Source organism: Myxine glutinosa, chromosome 6, assembly GCF_964187855.1.
Source record: "Myxine glutinosa chromosome 6, kmMyxGlut1.1, whole genome shotgun sequence".
NCBI classification, from domain to species: Eukaryota; Metazoa; Chordata; class Myxini; order Myxiniformes; family Myxinidae; genus Myxine; species Myxine glutinosa.
In genome coordinates, this window is record NC_136266.1 from 182,232,127 (window position 1) to 182,256,339 (window position 24,213).

At 45.1% G+C, this 24,213-nt stretch overlaps 2 protein-coding genes across 2 annotated transcripts in view; one reads left to right on the forward strand and one right to left on the reverse strand.

The window, feature by feature from the left end:
- LOC144892699 (uncharacterized) overlaps positions 1-24,213 on the forward strand; it is a 400,706-nt gene that overhangs the window by 172,848 nt on the left and 203,645 nt on the right. The gene's annotated exons all lie outside the window — the stretch shown is intronic.
- The window catches only part of LOC137429508 (neuropilin-2), a 129,689-nt gene continuing 109,932 nt past the window's right edge, over positions 4,457-24,213 (reverse strand). The window contains exons 12-15 of the mRNA XM_078780917.1: positions 21,083-21,172; positions 12,871-12,927; positions 8,818-8,868; positions 4,457-7,008 (exon numbers count right to left, since the gene is read on the reverse strand). Coding sequence (XP_078637043.1) covers positions 6,608-7,008; positions 8,818-8,868; positions 12,871-12,927; positions 21,083-21,172 — 599 coding nt within the window. The 3' untranslated portion in view covers positions 4,457-6,607. The remainder of the gene's footprint in view (positions 7,009-8,817; positions 8,869-12,870; positions 12,928-21,082; positions 21,173-24,213) is intronic.

The window sequence follows — 24,213 nt, forward strand, 5'->3', positions numbered from 1 at the left end:
GGTTTGGGGGGCCAATTCATGGCGACCTGGTGTCTACCTTCGATCACCATCGTCCGGCCTCACATCACCAATATGAAAAGGTGCACCGATAAAATGATCAGGTTGAGGTGGACCCCACTACCCCACCATCACTTTCCCCACTACCCTCCGTAGCTCCCCGGACATCACACAACATTCCTGCAACGTTATGGAAACATTGGAGTTCGCTTGCTCTTCCATCCCCCACTGCCTCTGATGCGGTGCCCCCTGTTCCCAGTAATCTGGTACTCATTCTGCCAACCTCGGAAGGATGACTGATGACAGGAGCTCAAACTCAAAACCCTACAAGATCTTACAGCCAACACCAGGCTTCATTGTCAGAATGGGAAGGGTGGCTTCTAGTCCAGTGTAGGCCTCAGTGTTCTTCAGCTCGGGTCTTTGTGACGTGGTAAAGCTTATGGTGTAGTGTACCGTCAACAGATCCACCATAGACCCAAAACAACGGTCTTATCACTCCACTTTGACCTCATCCGTGCAAAGATTAAATGGCGGTTAACAGCACTTTGTCCTCAACCAAAATGGAAGCAACTTTTCTCAAACTTCTTCGATCGTCTCCAACGTACGATCCTCTTGATGGACCAAGTGCTGCAGAGCCAGTCTCACACGATTAGCGACATGCGGTGGTTTGCCATTGCCTTCGTCCGGCAGTAATAGGGCCATGACTGGTTGGCTGACCAACATGGCGGAACCAGCTGTTTTTAAAAAGGCCCGATGGGACCGAGTGTTGACGACTGAAGAGACCCCAAGAGACCCCAATAGACCCTGCCAGTCCCAACCCAACATGATGGTCATAAACAGGGAAGCGATCCAAGCACCTGGCACCTCGAATTGAGCAACTGCAAGGTAAATCAAAGCATGCGATGCTAGCTGGTGTGGGGTTGTTGTTGTTTAAACGCCGCCAGGTCTTGTATGATGCTCGTAGTGGCAGCAGAGGGCGAGTGTGATCGCGAAACGTTCGAAGTCGATTATCGTGACGTTTTCGGTTTTATTTAAAAACCTCGTAAAAACTCCAGCCATGCTTTGTTGGCATTCTGGTCAATACGTCATTGTCACTTGTCTCTGATAGGTGGGTGGGGCTGGGGGTTTAAATCCCGTTTATACAAGATAGACATGTGGTCGTGCACCAACTACACTTGGACTTAGACTACACTTAGATGGGGATTCACGGAGACAATTTCATGGACGGACGGTTTCGAAGATCTTTGAAGATTTTTGAAGATCTCACCATGAAAAGTCAAAAACGCTAATAAGTTATATCTACTGTTATTAACCTGCGCTCACGAAGCTAAAAGTGTGGTTAAGCATTCATGTGCGTTCGTGTGCCGTACGTGTCTGCATTTTAAAAATTCATTTTCTCGGCAACTGTTGGTCCGATTCACACGAAATTTTACCATAGGAGCACCTCCGCCTGTATAATTTTTTTATTCATAATTATGACATCATAGGTCAAGTGGTACGGACGCCATCTTGGAAAAACGTTACACCTCTACATCTCCTAAACCGCTCAATGGAAAAAAATTGAAACGTGGCTCATTGTCAAGTCCTCACCATGGGGAATAAGATATGTTGATGGTGATGTCATCGGTGCCGTAATTATGACGTCATAATTCGACAAGTACAACGCTTGATCTGATCAGTATGAACAAAACAAAAATTCCTATGCAACTATTAGTCCAATGGACACGAAATTTTCAGAACATTAGCGGCTCCTTCTGTAGAATTTTTTAATGATAATTATAATGTGATAGGTCACGTGGTACAGACGCCATCTTGGGGATTTTTTTTTTTAAAGTTGCACCTATATATTTCCGAAACCGCTCCATAGAAAAAAATTGAAGCATGGCTCATTGTCAAATACTCCGGTTGGGGAATAAGATATGTTAATGATAATTTCATCGGTGCCTTCGTTATGACGTCATAATTCGACAGGTACAAAACTTATCCTATCATTGTGAATTTTTTTTCTCAGCAACAGTTGGTCTGATGGGCACGAAATTTTCACCATAGGAGCGCCTCCTCCTGTAGAATATTTAATTATAACCTATATCTCCAAAACCGCTGCATGGAAAAAATTGAAACATGGCTCATTGTAAAGAACTCCATATGGGGAATAGGTGCCGTTAACGATGACGTCATTGGTGCCATAATTATGACGTCATAATTCGACAGGGACAACCCTTAGTCTGACCAGTTTGAAATGTATTGAGCATGATCTATGCAACAATTATTTTAGAGAATATAAATTTATGATATCGCTCATGTGGTCTGGCAGCCATATTGAATCAAAGAAAAAAAAATGTTCAAAAACAGAAGTGTTGGCTCACAACAAGTTGACGGTGCAGGGTAAGCATTCTATGAATACCATCCAGTTGCCTCTGCCATCCAAAGTGGGCGGAGCTTATGTTTCACGTCTGTCTGTCTGTTTGTTTGTTTGTTGTGGACGACTTGTGACAAAACCAGGTGGATGAGTTGGTTAGATGGCAAGAACAAGCCCATTCGATTTTGGTTCAGGTCCGAATCCAGATTCGACCTATCAGTCATTCAGTGGGATAAATAACGTAAACTGTTCAGCCTGGTCGAGGTATGTGCTCTCCCGAATGTCGTTCTAGTTTTATTTGATTTGACGTACCGTACTCTCAACAAATCAGAGCGAAATTGCCCTTTCTAGATAGCCTTGCCTCGAGGAAGGCACATTTACGTTTTAATTCACATCAAACCCTTCTGGGTTAAAGGTCAAGGTCAAATGGCAGTCTGAAAAAGAATACGCTTTTTTTTTGTCATCGCTCAATTTTCCCAATTTTTCCCAATGCAATGCAATTTTCCCAATCTCAAAGACCACTTGGCCTTCCAAGATGTTCTTGCATCATGATAATGTACCTGTACACTGAAGTTGTGCTTCTGATATTTGATTTGTGTCCTTGACCGACTTAATTCGGATTTGACCTAATGAACAAAAAACAACTTTTTAATCATAATTTGAATAATTTCCCTCCGATTTTCATGATGTTGAGTTTTATGGATTGATTTTAGATCGAGATACATTTTCTTAATGAACACTCAATCCTAAAATATTGTCAGTCCGAAAATAATATGGCCATCATTGGATGTCTTGGATATGACGGATATGATTGGATTGGACGTCCACGACTCCACGTCCACAATATATATATATATGATCTTGGATATGACGCCTATTATTCGTAAATAATAATCGTAATACAATTAATAACTGCAGCTGATTGTGGATATTTAATTTGATTGTGGAGTGTCGATCCTAGACAATGTTAATGTTAAATTGTTCACATAAAGTGCAGATAATGTCCACATTGTACAGCAAAGATCAGGCCGTTCCTTTGATCCATCCCTAAGCTCTGATCAGACTATTCTCTTAACATTGTCTTGTGTTCAATCCAGTCCCTCGATCCACTTCTGATCTTTGTGATCGACCGCAGATTCTTGTGATCCTGTCATTGTAGACCTCCACCCCTTTCATCATCACCGTCTTTCCCTGAACCCACTCCCCTCAGATCTACACACAAACACACACACACACACACACACACACACACACACAGTTTCCAAAGACAACAGGGTCTGGTGTGTCCTTCCTCCATCAAAGGACGATATTCTGTCAGACATTTCCTTCGGAAAACAGTTGGACAGGGATCCAGACAGTTCCAGAAGTGGAGAAGGACCGTCTTGGTTTCACCGTAAAGCGTTCTTTGTTTGAATTCCCCTTTTATTTATTACTTTCGAAGCTTCATATGGGTAAGTTAGACAACAGATTGTACATGAAAATCAAAGACAGTTCATTTACCTTTTATAATTGTCTGACAGGTAATGCTTTGTGACTTTGTCAATACGAGCCCACTTGCATCCTTTTCACCTGTATTCCACATCACGTGGTCACTCAGATTTCCAGGAACTCCAGGCAGGGAAATGTTAGCCTTGGGGAAACGCGGGATTGGGGTTTGGGTGTCCAAGAGAGATTGTGCCATTTCCATTACAACCAAAAACCACAACTTCTTTGAAATTTTACTTCTTCCTCTTTTTTTTTTTTTTTTGAAAGAAAACTTTCATGAGTTACGACGTTCAAGTTAACATTTTTGTGAAAATATATCCAGATTGCCTGGAGGGTGAGGGTTTGAGTTCCAATTCTGGCCCTGTCGATCAGTCCTACCCACCAAAATGCCCTCCGCTTTCACCCAAATCCCACCCACCAAAATGCCCTCCGCTTTCACCCAAATCCCACCCGCCATTTCCAAAAAAAAAAAAAAACCAAGAATTTTCACCAAATGTACTCCTTGAAGTTTGACAAAGGTGTATAATTGGTCCCTTTGCTGTGGTCTTTTGTATTACAGCATTACCCACAGGTGCGACGCATCACACGACATAGGAACGAAGGAAACAAAACACGTGTTGTCCTACAAATGTATTTATCAAATGAGTGTTTCCACAGCAAAAATCGATGGACTCGACCCCGTCCGTGTCCCATGAGCTTGTGACATTGCGGCGTCGGATTGACTTGTATCGACGGAAAGCTTTCAAGCTCTCCGAAACGAGGGACTTTGAAAGGCACTAGCCAGAGGCCCTCAAAAGTGCAGATTTTGCGACGGTGTTATAAATAATCCTTACAGTATACACGGCACGGCGGGCCGGGCCCGTAACATCCATGGACGTTAGACCCACAGGACCGATGTGGAGCCGGCGGTGAAAATCCTCGCACCAAGATCAACATGGACCAGGTGACTGCTCGGTTTCAGCTTAAAAACAGCAAAGGCTGGAATGTGTGCCACAAACAGTAAAGCATGTTCTCATAACAAACGGTTCCTTATTATTATTATTATTATTCTTATTATTACTTTTCAGAAACACAAAAATAAAACGTACCCGAGAAGGGCCTGAGCGTGCAGAGTGGCCTATTTAATGGACTGGACCCTCTAGGATGCGGAAAGTGACCGGTTGGGCTATGTGGCTGGTCGCTAAAACCCGTCGCATAGAGTCCACCAAAATGGCCCCTTTAGCATCGTGTTTAAAGTCTCCAGTTCTTCAAGTGAGCCAAGAAGGCTGAAAAAATAAAGAGGAAGATAAAATGGTGAGGCGGCTGTTTTTCACAAGGCTGCTCGAACACAGTGTGCCCCCCCCCCCCGACCCGTCCCCTCCCTCCAGTACTTCCTCCCCCATTACCTCCAAACGCTCCTCTATATCCTCATCTCTCCTCCCCTACTGCCCCCAAATTCTCCAGGCACTACATCACCCACTTTACTTTGAGACACAGATCTCAACCACACTCCATCCCTCCAAACTTATTTTGTTAAAAGACCTCATTCTGGCTGCAATTCCAATGACAGCATCACAAGCCGCTTCCACAAAGGTTCTGTTGTTTCCAATGAGACTCCTGCCCATGCTGCAGATTCCTCCCCACCCCCTCTCCCCAACCTTGTCATTGGGTCGGGCCCTGTGAGCTGCCTTAGTTCAGGAGATCCACAGTTTTCCACTACAATTCAAAAATGGACTACACTTCTCGTTTGCACTTCATGGTGAAGGGGAAGGTGCGGTAATTTGGTGGATCCTATCCCATGTCATGGAAACCGAGTCCATGTTTAAAATCCTGAATCCCCATTTTGCTTCTATTGCTCCAAATGAACTTTCCGATGCTCAAGACCTTGGATCAAACTTAGAACTGCAGTTACAGCACTTAGGCAAACTTTACAGGTCTTTATGCAGTTTCTCTGTACCCTTACTTACTGCTTTGTTAGAAAAAAAAAAGGAAAGAAAATCAAATAATTATTATTATAATAACAATTACAAAAACCTCTGCTCTTCCCACACATCTGTACAGTTACAAAATATCCAAACTAGCGACCAAAACGTCCGGTTGAAATTCAGGTACCGGTTCAAATCCTACCACATTCCTCTTTCTCTCAATGCAAAGTGACCGAAATGCGGCCCAGGCACGGATGCCATATTGAGGCCATCCATGATGATTGAGGCCATCCATGATGATTGAGGCCATCCATGATGATTGAGGCCATCCATGAGGCCATCCATGATGATTGAGGCCATCCATGATGATTGAGGCCATCCATGATGATTGAGGCCATCCATGATGATTGAGGCCATCCATGATGATTGAGGCCATCCATGAGGCTGCCATCCCATCTTTGGTGCCAAGTTAAGAGCTGTAGAAGCCTCAGGATAAACAGCCAGTCTTGTCGGCATGACCGCACTTCTTTGAATTTAAATTCCTCCTGCAAGCGGGCACGTCAAAACTCCTGAATTCCTTGCAAAAACAACTTTTGCACATCCGTTCTGGGCAAGGCTCCATTAAAATCATCCCAACCGCCTTGCAGTGTGTGGCTGTACCGAAATGTACCGTTTAGACTAGCATAGCCTGTCGGGCTCAGCACACTCTGACCCACAGACAAAATAAATGTAGGCAGTGGATGTGCAGTGAGCCACAGGGTGCAGTGTTGAGGTGTAGTCGGACGTGTGGTCGTGCTGATTCCAGCTCGAGATGCAAATCAGTTGAGGGAGTCGTTTTGACACCGGATGGTAAAAAAAAACGTCACGCCGCAGACGATCCACGCATGCTGGCGAGCTTGGCACCGTTTGAGGCGTAGGCCCCGGGCATCACGTTTGGGCCACCCGTCCCTACTCCCCCACCACCGCCACGCAGCTCAAAGTCGTAGCGACGCAGCGACGAGAGACCAGGACCTCCTAGGCCCAAACGACTGCAGGCACAGTACAATAGTAGTCCAGCAGCCACAACACCAAGCAGAACGCCGATAGCACTCAGCACTATCACGCCAACTAAGAAGGGGTCCAAAACTGAAAGGGTGGCCTGAGATGTCGGAGGAGCACCAGTAGATTCAAATCCTCCGAGTCGTTGGTCTCCACTACTCGATTCAGGCCAGTTTTCCACAACGGCTTCATGCTCTCCACTCCCGGCGAAAATTTCTTTGAAGCCTAGTGATAAAAACAAGGAAAGGAGTCAGGTATCTTTGATACAAATTCCTCATCAACAACTCGCTTTCATGAAAACAATCAATTTATAAACATCGGCAACTTGCATGTGACTCCAAAACTGAGACGGATATGTTAGATTACGAGGCATGATCTGGCCAGTCTTTCATCTCCACTCCTACTACTCTCCCGGTCCCCACCAAGACTCCCTTCCCATTCTCCCATTCAAGGAAAGCCACTTTTCTGGATAACTGACACAGCATGGAAACCACAGGGCCTGAGCAGAATAGCTTGGCCCATGTAAGGTGTGCACACAGCTCAATGCAATAGCGAATAGGATTTCCTTTTCGGGGGTCTTCAAAACAAGTGACCTTGTGTGAGATCTGAACGGGGGCGCCATGTTCACGGACACACAAAATCATCCCCTACAGTTGATGTTAACTATCAAACCTTACAGTGAGTGCCTCAGAAGCCATATTGATTTTAACCCACAAAGCATCAGCCTCTCACCACAACAAGGGCACCACGTCGAATTGCACCACAACATCGAAACGAGGAATACAATAATTAACAGCACCGAAAAGCAAACAAAAAAGAATGGAAATAAACGCAAAATACACAGGGAATGAATAAACAAGAGAATGAAGGGCGGAATGAGGAGGAAGCGAATGAAATGAAGGAAAGACGCCCGAACGGCCAAATGAAGGACATTGCAATAATGACAATGAGATACTCAATGGGGATTATCGAACAATCCTAACGAGGAATGAAAGTGCACGAAGACACGTGGAACATATAAGGGGTTGACCACGTGGGGGGGTTTAAGGGAACAGCTGGCTCTCATCATGGAACAGTTTAAAGGAAGAAAAAAAATCAAGCACTGATTTGGGATTACATCTCGACACAGATAACACCTGCGTAGAGCACGTTACAAAGGTACATCTGACACCGATAAAGGATGATGGGCTCAGGGATAAGTTGAAACCCAGGAGAAAAGATCGAGGCATTGTTAGAGGATTACACCGTGAAACAACAACTAGCACCGATTACAGTGAGTAATAACACTTTGATGGAGAAGTTTCTTCAACTAATGACATTGTATAGTCCAAAGAGCATTATGGGTAAAATCCAAAACCTGGAACAAACTTGGGGATGTTGTTAAATGAGCGCCTGTCATAAATAATGGGTTGTAGTTTAAGGAGTGTCCGATAAAATATTAGCGGACAGTCAAAATATGGGGATATAATCTACCATATAAACACGATTTCAGTTTGTGTTTTACCACAAATGTGTGTTCATTACGGTGTATTTTAGAGGCTAAACCAAACTCGAAAAACATGTCCAATAAAAGAGTAATTATGTTTCTTCTATTGGAATTGTAGACGGTGTAGCAAACCAGGCCTCAAGGGTGGTGTACATAAGGTTTTGTTTTTTTTAAAATAATAAATACAAAGCACGGGGAGGTGAAATTTGCTGCACGTGATGTGCAACTCACATGGAGTAAAACAAGTGTTCATTTACATCCGTAGGATGTCTTAATAAATAAAGAAGATATAAGCACACCTGACACTAGGCCCAGGCTTCAGAATTTGGCACGCTCACGCAGCTGCACTGTCAAATAAACTGTTCCAAGCCGTCATTTCTGACGGGCTTTCACACTAGTTTATAATAAACACGGGGTTATAATTAGTAAATGGGTGCCTATAGTATCAGTCGAAGACAATATGGAGTAAAAAGGAACGCCTGCATTCGGATTGACACCCTCTGGTTTAAAGAGCCTTTTGGGACCAATATAGGACTTGGAAGTCTCACCATCCTCATCGTCTTCTCGATGTGCCACCGTCATTGAGCCATCAGCTTTTCCTGAAACACAAAAAGCAGGACACGTTGGATGAGGCCCGGAAGGGACGAGCACACTTACAGCGATTACAACTGTCGTCTCGCCTCCACGCCCGGCCTGTAATACTCTTGTGAGTTCCGAGTGCAGCATCTCGTGGCTGTGATACATAAATCATCTCAGATGTAGTATACTGGATTTATCTTTCACATGGTGATGATGATGGTGATGGTGATGGTGATTGTGGTGATGGTGATGATGATGGTGATGATGATGGTGATTGTGGTGATGGTGATGATGATGGTGATGGTGATGATGATGATGATGGTGATTGTGGTGATGGTGATGATGATGGTGATGGTGATGATGATGGTGATGATGATGATGATGGTGATTGTGGTGATGGTGATGATGATGGTGATGGTGATGATGATGGTGATTGTGGTGATGGTGATGATGATGGTGATGGTGATGGTGATTGTGGTGATGGTGATGATTATGGTGATGATGATGGTGATGATGATGATGATGATGATGATGGTGATGATGATGGTGGTGATGATGATGGTGATGATGATGGTGATGGTGATGATGATGGTGGTGATGATGATGGTGATGATGATGGTGATGGTGATGATGATGGTGGTGATGATGATGATGATGATGATGGTGGTGGCATTTACAATAATGATTCCCAGCACAGGGAAATTTTTAAAAGATGAAACTTTCGTTCAATGTCATTGTTTATTGACTTTGAGAATGTCATTGTTTATTGCACATGCACTGGAAAATGTATTTTTATATACACATCAATACCCCTATGACACTTAATTTCCTTGAGTGCTTGTGTCAGGCGTTAGCTCTTGAAGCACATTTATGCCCTTAATCAATCCCCGCGGGCCTATCATTTCATCCTCCTGCCTGCAGGAATCCAGCTTTGCTCTTAAATGTGGCCACGGTTCCCTCACCACAGGCGAGATGGCCGCCTGCCTCCTCCTTTGTTGCTCCGTCTCCCTACGGGATCCGCGATAGAAAACGAGTGTGCCTCGGAGAGTGCAGAGAGGCCGCGAGTCTAAGGCCCTATAATGTGATTGCCTCACCATTAGGGTGACATTTTGTCTCTCCGTGCTCTGCGCAGCTGCACGTGTGGGAAGATCCATGACATGTGCGGAGGCCATCTGCCCCCGTCTCCCTAGATCAAGAAAACCAACGCCAGGTGCACCAGGAGCTCTCTAACCGGTTTACGGAGCGCTCTTCTCGCCGCTAAAAGCTCGGGCCCGGCGGAGTCATCTCCATCTCTTTCCAGGTCAAGTGCTCTTCCCAGGCTCGGCTGGAACCAGATAAAATTTCTCCAGAGGGGACAGCGAGACAAATGGAGCCATCACCCTTATCTCGATTCAACACAAACAAGAAGGATAAACCGGTGGTTCGGGCCCGTCGCTTCTGATTGTTTCAAAGCATGGCTGTAGTTCAATAAGGTTTATCTGGGGGTTCAAAGGTCAAGCAGTACCAAAGTCGGAAAGAAAAATGTGTGGAAATCCGATGGATTGAATGGGAAGAATTTAAAATACGGAGCTTAAGGGAGCAATAAAGTGAGTAACATAGGCCTACGTAAGCCTAGAGATGAAGGCTTGCAACAACCGTCCCATTGAAGACCAAGAAACCCCCAGGAAGGAAAAACTCAGTGAGATGAGGTGGAGGTGACAACCGAACGTGCTCTTAATGTTTCTGGAATATTCTTTATTTTTAATGGATTTTCAATGGAATTCAAGTGGGGAATGCGAGGCCATTCGAGTCACTTCGCCTGCGATTATGTGACAAATGGTTGTTGCACCAATTTCAGAAGCACTCTGTGGACCATTAAGAGAGTGGTGGTCAAAATGGGGACAAGGTGGTGGGAGGTTTTTCAGGGAATGCAAATGGCAAGAGGACTCTGGCCGACTATGAAGAGTAAATTTACATAAGAAAAGAAGAGAATAAAGTTTACATAAGGAGAGCAATTTGTAAATTGTGATGGAAAAGGCATGTGGTGGAGTAATAGGATTAGAGGATGTAATGAGGGAAAGAATGAAAACCAGGAATTGGTTAAGTACTCGTATGATGATAATGATGATCGTGTGAGTCGTAGTTTTCGACGAATCTCTTCCCTTCGTTGGCGTGCTCACTAAGCATTGTGCATTGTGCTCACTAAGCATTGTGCTCACTAAGCATTGTGCTCAATAAGCATTGTGCTCACTAAGCATTGTGCATTGTGCTCACTAAGCATTGTGCTCAATAAGCATTGTGCTCACTAAGCATTGTGCATTGTGCTCACTAAGCATTGTGCATTGTGTTCACTAAGCATTGTGCACTGTGCTCACAAAGCATTGCGCATTGTGCTCACTAAGCATTGTGCATTCCACATTGTGCTCACTAAGCATTGCGAATTGTGCTCACTAAGCATTGTGCTCAATAAGCATTGTGCTCACGAAGCATTGTGCATTGTGTTCACTAAGCATTGTGCGTTGTGCTCACTAAGCATTGTGCATTGTGCTCACTAAGCATTGTGCTCACTAAGCATTGTGCATTGTGCTCACAAAGCATTGTGCATTGTGCTCACTAAGCATTGTGCATTGTGCGCACCAAGCATTGTGCATTGTGCTCACAAAGCATTGTGCATTGTGCTCACTAAGCATTGTGCATTGTGCTCACTAAGCATTGTGCATTCCACATTGTGCTCACTAAGCATTGCGAATTGTGCTCACTAAGCATTGTGCTCAATAAGCATTGTGCTCACGAAGCATTGTGCATTGTGCTCACTAAGCATTGTGCATTGTGCTCACTAAGCATTGTGCATTGTGTTCACTAAGCATTGCACATTGTGCTCACTAAGCATTGTGCATTCCGCATTGTGCTCACTAAGCATTGTGAATTGTGCTCACTAAGCATTGTGCTCAATAAGCATTGTGCTCACGAAGCATTGTGCGTTGTGCTCACTAAGCATTGTGCATTGTGCTCACTAAGCATTGTGCTCACTAAGCATTGTGCATTGTGCTCACAAAGCATTGTGCATTGTGCTCACTAAGCATTGTGCATTGTGCGCACCAAGCATTGTGCATTGTGCTCACAAAGCATTGTGCATTGTGCTCACTAAGCATTGCGCATTGTGCTCACTAAGCATTGTGCATTGCGCATTGTGCTCACTAAGCATTGCGCATTGTGCTCACTAAGCATTGCGCATTGTGCTCACTAAGCATTGCGCATTGTGCTCACTAAGCATTGCGCATTGTGCTCACTAAGCATTGCGCATTGTGCTCACTAAGCATTGCGCATTGTGCTCACTAAGCATTGCGCATTGTGCTCACAAAGCATTGCGCATTGTGCTCACTAAGCATTGTGCATTGTGCGCACCAAGCATTGTGCATTGTGCTCACAAAGCATTGTGCATTGTGCTCACTAAGCATTGCGCATTGTGCTCACTAAGCATTGCGCATTGTGCTCACTAAGCATTGCGCATTGTGCTCACTAAGCATTGCGCATTGTGCTCACTAAGCATTGTGCATTGTGCGATGGCTTTGTAGTCCATCGCGGGACCCACAGCATCTACCACAAACATCACAGGTATAGACCGGTCCTTGCGGAGATGGACGTTGGCAGGTTTTCCTTTCTTGCCTCCGCCCCTCTCGATAGCAAGTCTTCCACATTCAAAATGGTCCAGGCCTTTTTTTTTTTTTTTTTTTTTTTTTTTTTTTTTTTTTTTTTTTTTTTTTTTTTTTTTTTTTTTTTGGGTTGTATACAAGATCGAGGCTCGTGAAAGAGCGAAAAGCCTGGTCCAGGCCTTCGCGGCAAATGTTACGCCAAGCTGACCTGTTTGTGGCCTGAAGTTCCCAGATTATAACTGGGATGGCACAAGACTTGAAGAAGTCGTTATGGCGCTTTACTGGTCCACCACGTGACCGTTTACCAAAATATTAAGTATAAGAAAGTGGGTTGAAAGGAATTATGCGGTGAGACAATGTGGGGTCCGTTAATCGACCCCTTTTCCTTACCAGCTGTACTGAGCGGAACGTGGCTGCCTGGAGGAGTTGGTTGACAGTTCATGCCACCTACGGTGGGCATAAAGGGGGTGAGGGAGAAGCAAATGCACAGTGTGGGTATAATTAGTGACCTGATTGGTAATAAGGTACATTTTAAATCACAACATGGGACACATTTATATTACTCCTCCTTTCTTACACAGATGTCGTACACATTAAACACATAATTGTCATGTGTTCTGCGCCTTTTACCATTCCTGGGTGACTCGCAGCATTGGCAAAGGTGAATGTGGAATTTAAGGAGTTAATGAAACCCCTCGGAAAGGTAAAACGATAGCTCGGGGATCCTTGGAGCAATAATCCGAAACGGTGGCATCAGGTGGTGTGTTACAGCTTCCCAGATTTTCCAGCCATTGCAACAGTCCATACAGGACGCCGAACCACAAACCTAAAAAGGTAAAGACTCTCTCTTGGCCATGATGGAGACATCACCTTGGCCTCGCATTGAAAGAGGAAATTGAGAGTGGATGAATGGCGAGCCAGGTGACCACACGCATATAAATGAGGCAACATCTCTTCTGTAATGAAGTAAAGGGTTTGTGAATACGTGAGAATCCCTGCATGGTCATAGTGAGTGCATGCGCACAGGTGGCAGGTGTACAGTATAAGGTGGGCTGCGAGATTTACGGGGGTTCTGGAGAAAGAAATTGGAACTTTTATAGACGAGAGGATGTGGTTGGAAGGCCGGGAAAGCAGGGATTGGTTAAAGGAAGGGAAAGATTAAAGGTTTTTCATATGAATGCTCGGAGCTTGAATGGAAAGATGGAAGAGCTGGAGGCTAGGGTAGTTGGCAAGGGATACAACATAATTTCTGTAAGTGAAAGGTGGTTTCGTGAGCAATCCAACTGGAGGACGGGAATTAAATGCTGCAGGTTTTATAGGTGTGATAGGGAAAGAAAAATGGAGGAGGTGTGCCAATCTGGGTGGACGACGGTATTGTATGGAGAGAAACCCATGACTTTAAGGAGGGAAATGATGGAGAGGAATCTGTGTGAATCGAGATCGGAGATTGCAAAAAAAGTGATATAATTAAATAAATGAACAGGATTATAATTAATTAATTGATATATGTGGGGAAATTGCATGCATAGACCAGGAATCGAACCCAGGTCCTTTGGTGAACCGGACCAGTGCTCTCAACTGATCGAGGTTCGTGGATTTTGTGGAGGAGATGGAGGTGGGAGAACATCTGGGGCCGAGCGACTACAATGTAGTAAGCACAACTCTGTTGTTGAGATGTGGAGTTTGGGATAGTGGAGTAAGGTTGTATTTTAGGAAAACAAACTTTGTAGGTATCAGAAGAGATTTGGGAGCTTTACATTGGATAAAGTTAATGAGTGGGTGGTCTACATCGGAGAAATGGTGGGCGGTCTACTTTTATATCGATGATAATAATAAAAGAGAAAGTGTTTGTGTGTGTGTGTCTGTGTGTGTGTGTGTGTTTATGTTTGTGTGTGTGTGTTTATGTTTGTGTGTGTGTGTTTATGTTTGTGTTTGTGTGTGTGTGTGTGTGTGTGTGTGTGTGTGCGTGTGTGAGAGTGAGTGTGTCTGTGTGTGTGTTTTTGTTTGAGAGTGTGTGTGTGTGTGTGTGTGTGAGTGTCTGTGTGTGTGTGTGCGTGTGTGAGAGTGTGTCTGTGTGTGTGTGTGTGTGTGTGTGTTTATGTTTGTGTTTGTGTGTGTGTGTGAGTGTGTGTGCGTGTGTGAGAGTGAGTGTGTCTGTGTGTGTGTTTTTGTTTGAGTGTGTGTGTGTGTGTGTGTGTGTGTGAGTGTCTGTGTGTGTGTATGTGTGTGTGTGTGTATGCGTGTGTGAGTGAGTGTGTGAGTGAGTGTGAGTGTGTCTGTGTGTGTGTTTTGTGTGTGTGTGTGTGTGTGTGTGTGTTTGAGTGTGTGTGTGTGTTTGAGTGTGTGTGTGTGTGCAAGTGTGTGTGTGCGAGTGTGTGTGCGAGTGTATGTGTGTGTGTGTGTGTGTGTGTGTGTGTGTGTGTGTGTGTGTGTGAGTATGTGAGTGTGTGTGTGAGTGTGTGTGTAGCTCTGAGCTCAGCTCGTTCTGCAGCGGTGTCTGTTACCTGTGGATGTGGCTGAGGGTAAGATAGGTGTGGTGTGGCTGAAAACAACGATGGGTAAGATAGATAAAGGAGTCATGTGACCACTTAATAGCCAATTATTCAAAAACCTAACATAACCTATGCATCGCTTTGAAGGTAATTTTACTGCTCATCTAATGACATAACTCTCAAGGATGAAAAAGAACGTTTTAGAAAAAGGTTCCCACCTTACCTAACTTGTCGAAATATCCACACCGCGAAAATTTTAAAACATGTGATTTTGATCCGTGCACCGATATAGTTGTTTGGAGAGTGCGTTCCGATTGGCTGACAACAAAACAGATTGTGAATACCTTTTTCAACTACATGTGAGCTGCTCTGGAATTGGAACGCCGAACAATTTACATATTCTGGCCCTTGATGGAAAAAACATTCAATATTGTCTACTCAAAAGCATCTTACATCATCTTACAAGCATCTTACATCAAGCATCTTACAAGCATCGAAAGCATCAAAAGCATCTTAATTCACCAAATGTCCGTCCGTCTGTTCCCAGGTACCGCAAAAACGGCTGAACCGATCGCAACGAAATTTTGGGTGGGTATTCCTGGGACCCCCTGGAGTAAAATAGGCTAGATTGTTTTTCAAATTTTTCCAATTTTTTTCCAATTTTCCAGTTTTTCCAAACACGATGGAATAATATTTACCAATATGAACAGTGGTGTGGCTTTTATTGAAATTCTACAAATACTGTTTAGATTTTGATGATTTGCGTGTGATATGATTTAACGGATGTTTATATAAATCGTTTGAAATAAAAAAAGCCTTCAATTTCTGATATTTTGCCTTTTAATTTGGGCCTCACCATTGAAGCCCCGCCCATAGTGCGGGTGCCGTTGCTCGTTACAACAAGCATTCTGAGTATTGCGCTGCAATACATATCCCCTACCAAAGTTCAAAGTGCCATAACTTTGTCAAAAATGATCGAATATGCAAATTTATGCACAGTTGATGCTGGTTTTCAAACTTGATCTGAGGTATGCTGAGACACATGTGTGTCACGCCTCGCCTCGTTGATAAGCCAGCAAGGTCGCTCCGTGGAGCGGCCTGCACGTATTGCACTGTGTGAATTATATAATTACCAACTCACGGTCTGAGGTACTATCGATTCAAGAGATATCCTTTTTTCCCCTTTTTTTTCGTTTAATTAACGATATCTGCCAAACCACGTGCCCTATCGCAAATTCCAAAAGGACATTTTAGTAGACTGACATGCTGAACATATCTGTGAAGTTTCCCCTCGATTGGATCAAAAATGAGGGAGGAGCTCGGTTTTAAAGGTTCATGCTTAAAAGCGTTATAACTCTGAAACCATGTGACGCATGAAGTCATGCTCGCTGACCTTTTTGTTCGTCCTGGGTATGCGATTCTGCCTGAAAAGTTTGGCCTCGATCTGTTCAGCCGTTGCAGAGAAAAAGGGGTTTTCGTGTTTTCACGAAAAACAATATGGCGGTCGAACCACGTGACCTGTGACGTCATAATTACGATTAAAATATTCTACAGACCGTGTCCCCCCTACGGTGAAAATTTGATCTCAATCGGTCCTATTATTGCAGAGAAAATATTTTTTAAAGGAAATTAAAACTTAAAATGGCACTGAGTTAAGGATCATCAGAATTATCATAATTCCCAAAGTTCAAAGTGCCATAACTTTGTCAAAAATGATCGAAACGTCGTGAAGTTCGAACTTGATGGACAGACTGACGGACAGAGGGACGGCGTGCAAACCTATAGTCACCTCCGGTGTACACCGGAGGGGACTAATGACATGTGATGTCCAATTTTGTTGACATTTCTGTTCAATATTAGTTTGTAGCTTGATAAATAAAATGTTTCTCTCTAAATATATGCTTAATTGTGGTAGTTCAATAGATGTATGTTAGATCCTGGGCAACACCGGCTATCTTTGTGGGAGGAGAGAATGAAAGCGTGGAGGTGGAAGGAGGGATGGGAAGGAGCGGGTGGGAGTCTGGAGGGAGGCGAGAAAGGAAGGGGTGGGGTGCATGTCCGGAGGGGAAGGGATGAGGTGGGAGTCCGGAGGGAGAAGGTTTGGGGTGGAAGGAGTGTGAGAAAGGGGTGGGAGGAGAGGTGCGGTGGGAGTCCGGATGGAGGAGGGGTAAGGTGGGAGGAGGCAGGGGATGGGGTGGGAAGAGGGAACTGGCGTTGCCCGACAACACCGGGTACCTTTGCGGGAGGAGAGAGGGGAAGGGTGGAGATGGGAGAAGGGGGACGGAAAGCGTGGAGTTGGGAAGAGGGAGGGGAATGTGTGGGTGGTTGTCTAGAGGGAGGGGTCGGGTTAGAAGAGGGAAGGGAAAGGGTTAGAGTAACTAATTGGATTGAAGCAAAGAGTGGATAACAAGAGGATAGCTAGCTATCTGGGACGATGTAAGAAGTGGTGTATCTAAGGACCAGTCCTCCCACTGTTTTTGTTCATAATTTACATCGACAATTTGGATAGTGGGGTTATGGGTCGGCATTACAAATTGGCAGATAGCACCAAGCTTGTAAGTAAGATAGATAACAGCGGGGGGAGCAGGGGGAATGGGGAAGGAAGGATAGGTGGATCTGATTTAGAAAAGTCTAGATACTCTTTTTTTTTTTTGGATACAAGATCGAGGCTCGTGTAAGAGCTAACATAAATCACAAAAACAAACAAATGGACACACAAAACATACAATAAAGGGAGCGGGAGACAAGATTGGGAGAGAGGGGGAAGCACACAAGTACAACATTTGAGAGCAGGGACATCGGGAGATCTGTGGGAGGGAGAGGGATTGGGGGAAGGAGGCATGGGAAGGGGGTTGGGAGAGGTATAAAAAACATGGACACTGCTAGGACTTCTAGGAAAGAAGTCGTAGCCAAGTGAACGGTTGACTGAACGTGGATGCGAGTACCTGGGTGATGACCCTCCCCTCCCTCAGGTCAGTACATACAGCACATGTGAATGACCCACAAACTGCTCCCCAGTTTGAAACATTAATCACAGACGTTCGTTGTGTTAATTTTTGTCAGAATATCCACTGAAGTTGTAATTTCTCAAGGCAGATTTTTCTCCGTCATCCACGAAAACTGGGCATGTCCAATGGCTCAGCCAGAAGGTTCCTCTAAAACTCCAGCACTCACCATCATGTCGGAATCTTCTAGAACCGTCCATGGCAGATCCTAGCCGACATTATCACTCATTTGGAAAACAGTGCCTTCACCACAGAGATCCTGAAACAAAATTGGAATCCCTCCAATGGAAGCACTGTTGCATGGAACCCTCATCCAGCAGGACCCTGTGCTCGATTTTCTTGGATGCCAAGGGAATCCTGCTGATGCCAAGGGAATCCTGCTGATGCCAAGGGAATCCTGCTGATACGGCCTACAAAACCACAATATCCGAGAAATATTACGCTAGCCAGGTGCAATAATTGTGGCAGGCCATCAAGGATAAACGCCGTGCGGGTTTTGACCAAAGGTGTGCTCCTCCTTCACAACAACGAGCATGTCATCAAGGCCCCTGGTGCGCAAACCGCCATTTTTACCTCCGCCACCAAAGGTGGATGGAGGTTATGTTTTCACCCCTGTCTGTTTGTGCGTTTGTCTGTCTGTCCGTTTGTGGAAAAAAAAAAAATCAAAAAGCTTTGGACGGATTCGGACGAGATTTGGCAGAGATGTAGCGTATGTGACAAGGGCGAAATGATTAGATTTTGGTGAAGATCCGGATTCGGATTCGGCTACTAGAATTTTAAAGTGATTCTTCACCATTGGGAGATGGGGCCAAAAACGATACATAGCAGGATATCTCAAAAAGTTTTGGATGGATTTGGACGAGATTTGGCAGAGATGTAGTGTATGTGACAAGGACGAATTGATTAGATTTTGGTGAAGATCCGGATTCGGATTCGGCTACTAGAATTTTAAAGTGATTCTTCACCATTGGGAGATGGGGCCAAAAACGATACATAGCAGGATATCTCAAAAAGTTTTGGATGGATTTGGACGAGATTTGGCAGAGATGTAGCGTATGTGACAAGGGCGAAATGATTAGATTTTGGTGAAGATCCGGATTCGGATTCGGCTACTAGAATTTTAAAGTGATTCTTCACCATTGGGAGATGGGGCCAAAAACGATACATAGCAGGATATCTCAAAAAGTTTTGGATGGATTTGGACGAGATTTGGCAGAGATGTAGCGTATGTGACAAGGACGAATTGATTAGATTTTGGTGAAGATCCGGATTCGGATTCGGCTACTAGAATTTTAAAGTGATTCTTCACCATTGGGAGATGGGGCCAAAAACGATACATAGCAGGATATCTCAAAAAGTTTTGGATGGATTTGGACGAGATTTGGCAGAGATGTAGTGTATGTGACAAGGACGAATTGATTAGATTTTGGTGAAGATCCGGATTCGGATTCGGCTACTAGAATTTTAAAGTGATTCTTCACCATTGGGAGATGGGGCCAAAAACGATACATAGCAGGATATCTCAAAAAGTTTTGGATGGATTTGGACGAGATTTGGCAGAGATGTAGCGTATGTGACAAGGGCGAAATGATTAGATTTTGGTGAAGATCCGGATTCGGATTCGGCTACTAGAATTTTAAAGTGATTCTTCACCATTGGGAGATGGGGCCAAAAACGATACATAGCAGGATATCTCAAAAAGTTTTGGATGGATTTGGACGAGATTTGGCAGAGATGTAGCGTATGTGACAAGGACGAATTGATTAGATTTTGGTGAAGATCCGGATTCGGATTCGGCTACTAGAATTTTAAAGTGATTCTTCACCATTGGGAGATGGGGCCAAAAACGATACATAGCATGATATCTCAAAAAGTTTTGGATGGATTTGGACGAGATTTGGCAGAGATGTAGCGTATGTGACAAGGGCGAAATGATTAGATTTTGGTGAAGATCCGGATTCGGATTCGGCTACTAGAATTTTAAAGTGATTCTTCACCATTGGGAGATGGGGCCAAAAACGATACATAGCAGGATATCTCAAAAAGTTTTGGATGGATTTGGACGAGATTTGGCAGAGATGTAGCGTATGTGACAAGGACGAATTGATTAGATTTTGGTGAAGATCCGGATTCGGATTCGGCTACTAGAATTTTAAAGTGATTCTTCACCATTGGGAGATGGGGCCAAAAACGATACATAGCAGGATATCTCAAAAAGTTTTGGATGGATTTGGACGAGATTTGGCAGAGATGTAGCGTATGTGACAAGGGCGAAATGATTAGATTTTGGTGAAGATCTGAATAAGGATTCGGATATGAGAATTATTTATTTTTTAAGTAATTCTTCACCATTGGGAGATAGGGCCAAAAACGATACATAGGAGGATATCTCAAAAAGTTATGGATGGATTTGAACGAAACTTGGTGGACCAGTTGGGTGTCTGACAAGGACAAATATATTCGATTTTGGTTAAGATCTGAATAAGGATTCGGATATCAGAATTATTTATTTTTTAAGTGATTCTTCACCATTGGGAGATAGGGCCAAAAACGATACATGGCAGGATATCTCAAAAAGTTGTGGACTGATTTGGACGAAACCTGATGGAGAGGTTGCATATGTGACAAGGAAGAATCCATTCAATTTTGATGAAGATCCGGATCCAGCTAGTCGAAAATTTTAAGTGATTCTTCACCATTGAGTGATATGGTCAACCAGGTGGAGGTATGCTCCCTACTGAGTGCCGTTCTAGTTGGCCCCGTAGTGACTATTATATGTTTCGACATTTGAAGTGCCATCTGTGTGTTCAATTCACCAACTACGACCGAGATGTGGCTTAAAGAGTGATCTGAAAACGTACGTTGTGCTGCCGTAGACAATTAGAAGACCAAATGGTGTAAGGTCATTGGGGTCCAGCAACATTTCGGTCCGAGACCATTTTTGAATGCTTTTTGTTAAATAATGCCGATGCAATAATTGAATATGATGACTATAATAAATACGTAATCATGTTACACTACACCTTGTGGTCATGGAACATTGTTGGTTGGACGTGACAGGTAAACAACAAGCCCCCTGGTGCCCGCTCATGCTGTACTGCTTACCTGAACAAGGCTGAGGCCTGCAGTTTATACCATCTGGACAGGTTGTCATGGCAGGTGTGGGGCTCTCTGTTTGAACAGGTGTTGTCACTGCTGGATAGGAGGATTGGGGAGGTGGTCACAATAATGATTTGGATCAGTATCAGAATTTTCTGCAATCAGCACTGTCAAGGCAGAGTATTACTGACATCAGAGATCAAAGTTCAACTCACTCTACTATGTGACTTCTAAGTAACGTCACAAAGGTAAATCACAATATTGACCAATCAGTGCATTTATTATTCCCATTTCCTCACTTTCCTTGTTGTTAAGACAATCCTCCTCAATTGTAACTCTTCGGTGCACATCACAGTCAATCTCTGATCAACTAGTCCATGGTAACTCGACCGAATCTCTTTTGGTGGTCACATGTCTAATCAAAGGTTGGCAAAGGTTAGTTTTATTTACCTTCTTCCAGTAAAAACCCGATGTATTAAAAAATAAACCCCATTGATCCAGGAGAACGTTCTTGACCTCCTTCGCCATCACGCCTCATTTCAAGCCAAGACCATTTGTACACTGCACAGTTTCTACCTTTCAGCAGCTTCTTCATGAGCCATGACTGGCAATGTGAAAGCAACCAATGAAATAACGACGTGCAGGAATTTAGGGTCCCAGCCGAGACCCCCCACCATGCCCCATCACCCGCACATGGGGGCCTGCACCCCTAACGTGTCGCTGGAGACATTCATTGTGGCAAAGTAAGAATCCATGGATCTCATCGACGTAAATGGAGGACACAATGATATCGGTAATAAAAGGGCTCTTCGGTGACACGACAAGGTCGAGGTTACGGAGATGCATCACGATGGAAGGAGCCAATCAATAATGCTTTTTACAAGTCTTGCCATAAAAACATCCCTGCGGTTTCCCATTGTTTTCATCCAAAATGCCCCGACCGGGAAGTTTTCTCATCACTTTACACAAATTTCACAAATGAAAAGGACGATAAATCAATAGATACACGTGAAAAGCAAAGCACCAATCAGAAATTACTGCCACCCCACCTCCACCAATTCCCCTCTTCCCCTACCCCCCCCCCCCCCACCAACTTACCTCCCCCCACTACTCGCCTCCCCTTTCCTACCCCTCCCCCCCCCCCCGCACCAACTTACCACCCCCACTACTCGCCTCCCCTTTCCTACACCCCCCCCCCACACCAACTTACCACCCCCATTACTCGTCTCCCCTTTCCTACCCCTCCCCCCAACCAACTTCCCACCCTCCACTACTCGCCTCCCCTTTCCTACCCCCCCCCCCCCCAACCAACTTCCCACCCTCCACTACTCGCCTCCCCTTTCCTACCCCTCCCCCCCCCCCCCCCACCAACTTACCACCCCCATTACTCGCCTCCCCTTTCCTACCCCCCCCCCCCCAACCAACTTCCCACCCTCCACTACTCGCCTCCCCTTTCCTACCCCCCCCCCAACCAACTTCCCACCCTCCACTACTCGCCTCCCCTTTCCTACCCCTCCCCCCCCCCACCAACTTACCACCCCCATTACTCGCCTCCCCTTTCCTACCCCCCGCCCCACCAACTTACCACCCCCACTACTTTCCCCCCCTTTCCTCCCCCCCCCCCCAACCAACTTCCCACCTCCCACTACTCACCTCCCCTTTCCTACCCCCCCCCCCCCAACACATTCCTTCCTCCGCTAACATACTGCATGGCTGACCTAACATGGCCTTGTAATGTGTCAGAAAGCTGGCGGAGGCCTGCAGGCTCTGCAGGGACTACATGGCCAATGTTTTCAAATCCACTGGTGTGAAGGTTAACCATGTCCGTGACCTTAAGTAACCTGCACAGGTAAGCTCTGTGGCTTGTTGAACCATGCTTGGTGTGTCTCTCGGAAATCTCAAATATGGATTTTTCAGTGATACATGGATGCGCCAACAGAACACGTGGAAAGAAAAAATGCTGATTTACAGTCATGGGAAATTTCCTGCACACAGGAAGCAAACATGCCTAGGCCTACAGATAGAACATGCTTGAGAAGGAAACCATGCGGCCTGAACACTTTCACATCTGCGTTATGTTACCATGTAACACTTTCACATCTGCGTTATGTTACCATGCAGCGCTCTGCGTTGCGTCAAGACACCAGAGATCAATAATGTTTTTATTAACATATTTTGGGGCAGGAGGGGGTGCCGGTTGAACCCATTCCTGGGGTTACTTCCATGCCGGATGGATTTTACTTTCTGCCTCCGGCGCTACAGCCTGGGAAAAGTTGGTTAATCTTACATCTGTGACATGTACTGTCGGCCCACAGATAGAAACAATCCAGCAAGGACACGTGCAATACGCAGGCCTGAGTTGGTGCTTGTTCGGTAATATGCAGGCCTGAGTCGGTGCTTGTTCGGTAATACGCAGGCCCGAGTCGGTGCTTGTTCGGTAATACGCAGGCCCGAGTCGGTGCTTGTTCGGTAATATGCAGGCCTGAGTCGGTGCTTGTTCGGTAATACGCAGGCCCGAGTCGGTGCTTGTTCGGTAATATGCAGGCCTGAGTCGGTGCTTGTTCGGTAATATGCAGGCCTGAGTCGGTGCTTGTTCGGTAATACGCAGGCCTGAGTCGGTGCTTGTTCGGTAATATGCAGGCCTGAGTCGGTGCTTGTTCGGTAATATGCAGGCCTGAGTCGGTGCTTGTTCGGTAATACGCAGGCCTGAGTCGGTGCTTGTTCGGTAATATGCAGGCCTGAGTCGGTGCTTGTTCGGTAATACGCAGGCCCGAGTCGGTGCTTGTTCGGTAATACGCAGGCCTGAGTCGGTGCTTGTTCGGTAATATGCAGGCCTGAGTTGGTGCTTGTTCGGTAATATGCAGGCCTGAGTCGGTGCTTGTTCGGTAATATGCAGGCCTGAGTTGGTGCTTGTTCGGTAATACGCAGGCCCGAGTCGGTGCTTGTTCGGTAATACGCAGGCCTGAGTCGGTGCTTGTTCGGTAATATGCAGGCCTGAGTTGGTGCTTGTTCGGTAATATGCAGGCCTGAGTCGGTGCTTGTTCGGTAATATGCAGGCCTGAGTTGGTGCTTGTTCGGTAATATGCAGGCCTGAGTCGGTGCTTGTTCGGTAATATGCAGGCCTGAGTTGGTGCTTG